Here is a 9,623-nt window from a genome sequence, read left to right as displayed (position 1 = left end):
GTATGAAATAATAAATATTTTTTAATTATTTTATATTTATACAAAGAAAAAATTATTAAGAACAAATATGTCATTTATTCAATTTTATTTCATTTGGAACAAATATATGGTCTGATAAAATCTGACATTTCTATATAATTTAGAACATATAAATTAGAAAGAAAATAACTTATGAAAGCAGAAGAATTTTTCGCTACAGAATAATTGACATTGGATTAAATGAAGTCTCAAGAATATGGTTCAAACCTAAGGAATACTCAGATCATAAATAATGTTTCAAATAATTTTAATGTTTACAAAAATTCTTAATATGATTATAATACAATGTTTCACTCCCTTCAAAAAGTAGAGCCATAACAAACTTTTGGCCTAGAGCATTTCAAATTCAAATCTTGTTATATTTTGAGTCTTCAAAATATGTAAGGAGCAAAAGTGAAATAAAAATGTAATAGCTCATGAAAAGGCAATATTCTTTTCATTTATGGCCATACAGTGACTCAAAAAGTAATTGCAATTTTGTTACATCTAACAATTATTGAAAATATGCACTAACTTGTAATGTTGCAAATATAATTTTAATTATTATATATTAGGTTGCATCACAATTTTTTTTGAATTTCAAAATTTCTATCTGATAAAGAGTTGCAGGTCTTAGGTCTATAGAATACTTCAATTTTCCATAACATATTTTCAATTTTCAGCACAATCTTTGGGTTAGTTTTTATGTAGATTTCTGGTTAGATAAAAAGTATTATGTATATTTTGGTATGTTTGGTTTGGTTGCATCATGTACATATTGCATTTTATACTATTATTTCATAATCTAAACTATTTTTTAATTAGTTATTTTATATTCTAACTTTCATATTTTTGAACTTGAAATTTAAAATTTGTTTTGCACATTCATTGCTTTAAATTATTTTTTTTTTAAAATTACATTTTTCGACCCAAAAAATAAAAGCTAACTTAAGGCCTGTTTTGAAAGGTCTAAATATTTATAAATATTTTTGCCAAATATGTGACCACATAGACAACTTTTTATTGACTTGAAATTAAGAAATGTTTTTATTGATTGTTACACAAAAATAAATAAGCATCCTCAAATAAATGTCCACAAAACATATAAGAGGCTCATAACAATGGAGATTAATAGCAAATCTTTTTCATTTTGTCTCAAAAAGTAGTTATAATTCTATCACATCTGCAATTTAACTCAATTCATCCTAATCAGGCAATCTGCCTCCAAAATAGATTATGTTGATACTTACGCATGTAGAAAAAAAAACAATAATGTTAATGAATATTTTTCTCACAACAAAATGTATTGGACATTAACAAAAAATAAATATCCGTCTTGGAAAAGTTAAATTATAATTATCCACCATTGAAATCTAAACACTTGATTCATACATAGTTGATCAAATCCACTTTCAAATAATAATAAATAAAAAAATGCAATAGTTTATATTAAGGTATGGCATAAGACATTCTATTTCTTTATGGCTATAGTGACAGGAATAGAATGGTACTGTGATTCTACTGTATCGAACAGAGAACAAAATATGCAATCACAATATGAGCAACTATGTAGCAAATAAACCATTACCTGTTATTACACAACATGTAGATAAAAATATAGCTGCCAACATGGATAGGAAAAAATTCAGAAGATTTTATGAAATAATAAGAATTTTATGATAATTGCTGCATAATGTACTAAATATTTCACGTAAGGAATTTTACGGATTTTTATAGTCACCAAATTAGAAAAAATTGCAATATTTTCCAGTTATGATTTACATTAAACATACTTGAAATGTAATGTATTATGTATACTCATAATTTACAATATTAAAAGGCATTTAATTCATCAAAGATAGATAAAAGTTTTTTTAAAAAATTAATTTGAAAAGAAAGTTCTGAATAAAAATAAACTGAACATTTCATAACAAAGAAAGTTTTGAACCGATTACTATAAATGAGGTTCGCTTCATTATGCATTAGTTATACTTATTTAAATATTCAAGCAAGCAAGCAATAATTTGTATAGAAATTCCATTGCAATAAGGATTTTTTTTAGGAAGCTTACTCAATTTAAGGGATTTTTCTAAAATGTACAAAAACCAGGATAATTTTAAGTAAACTAGTAGAAACTGGAAAAATCCAGTAGTCTACTGGAAAATCCAATAGAATTGGAAGCTGTGGATAAAATTATATGTCTGTTTGAAACAGCTGTATTGTAATTAAAACATTTTTGGATAAATTCATTATTTCGAAACTATACTAGTAAAAATTACTAATGGAATGAAAGGATTTATAAAAACTCATTCAAAGATTTTTAACATCAGGTATCTCAATCTTTTTTGAATAAGGTTTCAGCGATCTTCTTCCGCCAAGGCTTTTCCGAACTTTACCGACAGAAGATAGTTTTTTAAGTTTATTATTGCACATTGAAGAAGATTGAGAGGCATCAGTCAAACATTCATCATTTTCATCAAAACAGATATCTTCAAAAAAGCCATCCACTAACATTCCATCAACATTGTCACTCAAATGCTTATCTCTCACTGGTCCTGGCATGTTAGCGGATTTGTGATCGGAAGAAGACATGCTCCTTTCTGCTTTAAATTTATTTTCTGGTAACACATTTACACTTTTATCATCACTGACAGAATCACCCTCAGCCTGCATTACTTCAGTAAACATTTCTTCAGCCTTTTTTAAAGCTGAATCTGAAATATTAACCTTATTACCGGATGCAGTCTGAAACATATTAAAAGGAGTTGTACATTTTTTCTTATCTGAAAACTCCTCAAGTAAAAAAGAAAAATTTTCATTTCCCCCCATGTCTTCATTCAAAAGATTAATGGCTTTTAATAAAGATTCAGGTTTAGGTTCAAGTTTATTTCTTGCAGGGCTATTTATTAATCCAGGTGCTATATTGCTTGTTGAAATTCCACACGGATTACCAGGATTTTGAGAATATCTATCACAATTTTGAGATTTACTCAACGGTAAATCCTTTCTCTTTGGCAATAAGTCTATAGGAGGATCAGAGTTTTCTATAACATTATTTAATAATGAATCAAAATCTTGATTCGAAAAATTACCAAAGGTTGAGCTAAAACTAGATTCACCCTGAGCGATGGAGAGTTCATCATTGGAGGTCACACCTTTCTTCAGTAATATATCCATATAACTATCTACACTGCATTTGGATATTTTTCTGTGAAGTTTCCATTCAGTCTCATGGCATTTACAATGTATTTCCGAACAAAAACAATCCAGCCTGGGAACCTTTTGTTTGGGCATTATGCTATTCATATCCATAGTTTTCCGACACGGTATCAGGTCTGAAAGAATCTTACATGATAATTCTTGGCTATCTGCTGGGACAAGATTGTCATCGAGATGATTTTGATAAGACCTCACCCGTTTTGGTAACTTCCTTGAAGTTAAGCAAGAGTTTTTAATCGAAGTACTTTCACGTAAATCCAGTAAAAAATTATATGAAGGGCTACTGATGTCTATTGGTTTACAACATAGAAATCTTATTTCTTGCTTTAACATACAACCAGAAAAAAGAACACAATAGAAAAGAGCACCAATATTGCAGATGCCATACTTTACAAGAAGAAACTCAAACAAGTCATAAAATATATGCCACTGAATGTTAACATCACATTTTACATAAATACTGCCATCTTCAATATGGTATTTTATATTATTGGAATTGTTTTTAAGAAATATTAACAAGTTATTTCTCCTTCTTAGTGCATGTTTTTCACTTATAGAAAGGTTTAAAGATAGCAAATCCTTTTCTTCCTGGTTGAGAAAAATAATTTCTAAACTTTTTTTATCCTTTGAGGTATCAATCTTCTTTTTATCAATAATAGAGCATGAATTCTTCACCTTTTTTGAAAACTAAAATAAAATGAACAAACATTAGTTTTCATAAATATACAAATGTATATTGATTATAACAAATCATGAATTAAATAAAAAAGTAACTTGAGAAAAAATAATCTAAGAAAACATATATGTTACACACCCAAATTTAAACTTCATCAAAAGAATATTAAAATATTCTGAGAATTTTACATATATTAAAATACTAGTATATCCTTCTATGCAGTTAGAGTAGTCTGCCGTATATTGATAAATACTGCAAATATTGATAATGATAGGAATACCTTACTTTAAATGCTTTTCATTAATTATAAAAAATTATGAACTACTTTTATTTTATGAATGAATCAATTGCCATTTACTTATCTATTTAAACAACATTTACTATAAGATATGTTGTTGAAATAATTGCAAGGAAAAAAAATCATAGCTTTTTATTAGAAGTTAATTCTGCATAAAAAAAATGAATAAATTATCTAGTCATTTTTAAAGCACATTAACCAGATAATGTATTACAGAAACCAGATATGATATTACATTTTATTATTACCAATTTTTATGTTTCTTCTTTTTAATTTTTTTAAAAAAAACAGCAAACATTTGAGCTATATAAATAGTTTATTTTATAATGCTTTTTTCAATTGAACTTTTTAATAAAGTAGTTTGAATATTTTTATGTTAATAAATGCACAATAAAATATATATTATAAAAATGCAAAGTTTAAAAAATGCAATCAATGCAAAAACTGAAAATAATTAACTGCCTGATGATGGTGTTAAAATATTTCTAGATAAGAAAATAAAAACTGGTTGAAAATATAGTAAGTGAATACAGGGGAAAAAAATATTGCAAATGTTATTCCAATAAATTCAATTATTTAATTATATTACTTTTTTCATATCTTTGCTTTGAAATTGTGTATATAATTCAAAAATAATTTAAAAACCAGTTATTGTACTGGAATTTTTAGTACTATAAAATTTTCACAAACAGAAAAAATTTAATGATACCCTAAGCATTTTTTGTTTATAATTATTTAGGCATCATACAAGTACAATACAAACTGTTTTACACAATCTTATACTAAAGCACAAAAAAAGTGACTCAAAACAACTACTTTCAACTTTAAGTAACCAACAATAATCAATGAAAAATCATTTTTAATGGTATGATTTTGTAAGGCGATATAGCTTATGACTATAATAATTTATACACATAATTCAGTCTGTTAAAAAAAATGCAGACTTCTGTAATTGTAAATAAATTACTTGCCTCTTCACAGAAATTCGTACGAAAAAGTTTCAATTGAAATTCTTTTAGTCTTAGAGTATCAGGTTCTTAAACTTTTTTTCTATTCAAACTATACGTGGAACTTGAAATCTTGGAAATTTGTAAAGTACAGAAAATAGAGATTTATAATACTAAACCCAGATCTATTGTTCCCACATGTTTCATTTTCCTGTTTATATTATATTGTTTTAATAGTCCAGTCACAAATGCTAGTCTTATAATGATAATAACTCTCATTTAAATCATTTTTAAAACTAGCAGATTTCCACATCTATTGTTCATATAGTTTACGAACATTAAAGAAAAACATTGAAGTTAAATCGTTTTGAGACAAAAAACAGTAGCTCCTGATGCTAATGATGAAGAAATTGAGGATTTGTTACAATTTAGGGGAAAAAACCCCAAACATTGGGTTTGATGCTTATGTATCAGTTGATGGGAATGTTGAAATTTGTGTTTTATATTCAAGAAAAGGTTGCATTGGCTGAGAAGGTGCAAAGTGATACTGATCCATCAGGCCAACTTAATAAAAACTAGCACACACAATTGCGGAAAGTCTCTTCAAGTCTTTGAAATATTGAGGAACTTTCGGTATTCCCATGAACTTACAGAAAAATGAACAGCAATCAATTAGAAATGTCAGATATTTATTGTTTCTGCTAAAAAGAAAAGAGTTTGTTCAATCCTTCAAAATTTCGAAATATTTTAAAAATAAATAAATGTATTTACTCATCCTTTTGCACTATAAATATTTTAACACTAAGTACATAATTTTTCCAATTAAACTTTTTTATACTTGAAGTAAAGTTATTAATTTCTGAGACCCCATTATTTTGTTTATTACTCTTCATACATTTTAAAGTCATTATTTGACAGCGACCCGCAGCAACTGTCGTTCTCTCGTATTTATCGTTCATAATAAATGGTACCTTGAGAAACAATCGGACCAGATTATACTGCTATAGGTTTTTAACGTAAATAAAGATCAAAACGTGCCTCAATCAATAAAAAATAAATAAACAAGAAATAATCAAAATCAGTTTTCATACAATATCATTTTGTTATCGGTTAAATGACTAAAGAATCTTAAAAATTTAAAATAAACACTGATACAATTTATATTAAAGAAAGCAGAAGATAAATTGCATTTTCTCTTTTTATGAATAAATATAAATGAAGAAAGACTCTTTTTTTTTTATTTGATGCGAAAAATACGAGGTGCAAATATTGAAAAACAAACATTAAATTGAAAAAGTAAATTATACCGTTTTAATAATAATAAAAAAAATAATAACCTACTGCCAGTTCCGCATGTAAAAAGTCGTATCTCAACATGCAGTCTTCTCCGCATATCGAAACCCAATTTTTTAATGTTATTAGATAGGGAAATAGTGTATAGAGGAGAAACATCCTGACAATTTTGCTAGTTTACAAAACTGTCAGTGGGTCAAACAAGAAACAAAACTAAAGCAGATTATTTGATGCAAACATTTCTAATATGAACTAAAACAAAGCAATATTCAATGAGTGGTAAAATATCGATTTTTATAGGAATTTCTTTTCTTCTGAAACTTTCTTACATTTAAAAAAATTTTATACATGTACAAAAACCATGAGAATTTTTGATTAAACTAGTAGACCAGCAGACCCATATAATATACACAAACGCCGTTTGCTGTAAATTTTTTACCATCACGGAAAATTTTTCAATACAACTAATTCATTTGCCTTTTCAAAGAAAATTTGTCTTCTTTATATTCCCAAGAAGAAAAAAAAAGGATACATTTTTACACTTTTTTTTACCCATGCCAAAGATACTTTTATTAAAACTTTGATAACATTCTGTGAATAAATGCTTCCTACATACACTTTTTTCTTCTCACTCAAATTTCAAGTATTTATTCAATTACTTAAAGAGTGCTTTTTGCACAAAATCTGTTTGGATTTTTATTTTCAGTTTTCTTTTTTTCAAAACTCATCCCTGTTGTATGCATTAATATAGAATCAAATAAAAATTTTTTTACAAATATTTACAAACCAGTTTCGTCAAAACCAGGTTGCGACCAAAGAGTTGAAACTAGTCACAAGAGTTAATCAATGCCTGCAGAAATTATTTTAATTGAAATTTTGTGCTTGCAGAAAGTTATTCACTTTATTTAAGTCTGTAGACCAGGAGACACTAATAAAATTCAGTAGAGTTAACAGTTATGACTGTATATTTAATACTTTTTCCGCTAGACATTTTTAAGCTGACAATATGTACCTCTAAATGGATGATGTTTCATTGCGAAAACCGATTTTCAGTTTTTCTGTGCAATGATTTAGCTAGATAAAAAAGGAAAAAGTATAGGTATGAAAAAATAATGTATATGTTGTATACATTATAAGCTGAATCTATAATGAAATAAATATGAACTTACAACATTTTCCAATAAGTTTTGAAATTCTCCTAGAACAAAAAAATAAAATCATACTTTGAAAGAAATTTATAGAATAAAAAATACTGCAAAACATAGAAAATAGTTTCTTACTTTTCTCTTTTAGAATGGCACAATATTTGACAGGTTTTTTTGGAACTGAGTTATAAATCTTCCATTTTGGAATAACTGGTAAAATAGTTAGTGCACAGGTATTTTCCATTTGTGCGCCAGTATTTGTCTAAAAATGAAAGAAAAAAAAACATATATCAGTACTTAAATAATACAGGAAATTCATAAAAAAAATATGAAATTAATATTTTACAGATATTTAGTTTACTATTCAGCATAGATACTATAAAATTAAATTCCCATTTTGAGCATATATATCTATATCAATATATATTAATAAAAATTAAAATCTTAACTTAAACTTAATTATAAATGTAGAAACTGTAGACTTCAGTCTCACAGAAAATTACTTTCTCTTAGTTAATTCACTAGATGCCAAATTTCCCAATGTCTAAACATTAACTATGGATTTTTACATATCGCTACTAACTACTTTTTATATCATTACCTTCAATTAAATAATATATGTTTGAGGGCAGTTGTAAATTTTTTTTATAAAACTTGCTTTTGAATTTTCATTTTTGATAAAGTTGGGGAATAAAAACAAAGTTTAGTTACGCTGACTCTAAAGTATATGGATATAAATATGTATTTAAATAATATTGTTATAAAAATTGTATTTGTAGTTTAATTTTTTTATAAATGTCTATCCCCCACTCCTGGGGAAGTAAAAATCTTTTTTTCCTTATTTTAATGCAGATAACATGTAATTTTTGATACATGGTAATTCAAATGCTTTTTTCCCTCTCTATTCCAGTTTGAGATATCGAGGTTTGACTGTATTTCCAGAGCTTTAGAATATTAAACTTTTATTCTTAAAGAACTTTTTTTTATTTTTAAAATCAACAGAAAAATAAATATGAAATATCCTAAGAGAATACCTGATAAAATAATAACTTCATTTGCTTAAAATATTATAAAGACAGTAAATAATAACTTCATTTGATTAAAATATTATAAAGGCAGTAATAAAATACAACATGTTTAAAGTGCTGAAAAATTCTACTAATTATAATAGTACTAATTATAGTACTAATTATAGAGACTCACCAGACGTGAAAGAGGAAAACGAAAGAGATTAAAAAGAGAAAATGAAAAGTTTCCAATGAANCTATCAGATTCGAGTTATCGCGAATTCACTGTATATTAATAAAAATTAAAATCTTAACTTAAAATTAATTATAAATGTAGAAACTGTAGACTTCAGTCTCACAGAAAATTACTTTTTCTTAGTTAATTCACTAGACGCCAAAGTTCCCAATGTCTAAACATTAACTATGTATTTTTACATATCGCTACTAACTACTTTTTATATCATTACTTTCAAATATGTTTGAGGGCAGTTGTAATTTTTTTTTATAAGACTTGCTTTTGAATTTTCACTTTTGCTAAAGTTGGGGAATAAAAACAAAGTTTAGTTACGCTGACTTTAAAGCATTGGTTCTCAACGGGGGCGATACCGCCTCCCTGGGGGCGCTGGGAGTATGCTGAGGGGCGGTGAATTTGTTTTGGGCGATAGGGGGGCGTTGGATATGTTTTGGGCTGTAGGGGGGAGATGAGCATGTTTTGTCATTCAAATTTAATTTTAAAACTTACAAATAAAGTTATTAAATTAAGATTTATTTAATAAATAAAATTAATCTAAAATTAATATTAAAGAGAAAAAAAAGATTAAATTAATATAAAAAATCAAGATTATCCGATACATTATTTGTACCAGCAATAAAACGAACTTCTACGACACCTATTCTCTAATCCGAACCAACACAGTTCAGCGCATGAGTCAGTAGTTTTTGCCTCTGACTCATACAAGTCATTTAGTGGAAATTGAAGTGCATGCACTTTCAGTATGAATTTTTGATTTGACCCGTGTT

General features: G+C 26.8%; 1 protein-coding gene across 1 annotated transcript; it reads right to left on the bottom strand.

Moving 5' to 3' along the window:
- Nucleotides 1–269: 269 nt before the first annotated feature.
- On the bottom strand, nt 270–8,853 carry LOC107455014 (uncharacterized). The gene is made up of 4 exons (XM_071184005.1): nt 8,800–8,853; nt 7,732–7,858; nt 7,621–7,649; nt 270–3,924 (listed from the first exon to the last, which is right to left on the bottom strand). Exons 2-4 carry the CDS (start codon nt 7,838–7,840, stop codon nt 2,329–2,331), a joined length of 1,734 nt encoding a protein of 577 aa, XP_071040106.1. The 5' UTR covers nt 7,841–7,858; nt 8,800–8,853; the 3' UTR covers nt 270–2,328.
- Between the last annotated feature and the right edge of the window lie 770 nt (nt 8,854–9,623).

Source organism: Parasteatoda tepidariorum, chromosome 8 (assembly GCF_043381705.1).
Source record: "Parasteatoda tepidariorum isolate YZ-2023 chromosome 8, CAS_Ptep_4.0, whole genome shotgun sequence".
NCBI lineage: Eukaryota > Metazoa > Arthropoda > Arachnida > Araneae > Theridiidae > Parasteatoda > Parasteatoda tepidariorum.
Note: the sequence above shows the minus strand (reverse complement) of the source record. Positions and strands in the feature narration are given on the sequence as shown.

Excerpts from the sequence above, each read along its gene's own strand:
- LOC107455014 (XM_071184005.1), bottom strand. The coding sequence starts at position 7,840 with ATGGAAAATACCTGTGCACTAACTATTTTACCAGTTATTCCAAAATGG. Across the intron at positions 7,650-7,731 it reads TGCCATTCTAAAAGAGAAAA|GAGAATTTCAAAACTTATTG; the intron begins GTAAGAAACTAT and ends TTTTTGTTCTAG. Across the intron at positions 3,925-7,620 it reads AAAACTTATTGGAAAATGTT|TTTTCAAAAAAGGTGAAGAA; the intron begins GTAAGTTCATAT and ends ATTTTATTTTAG.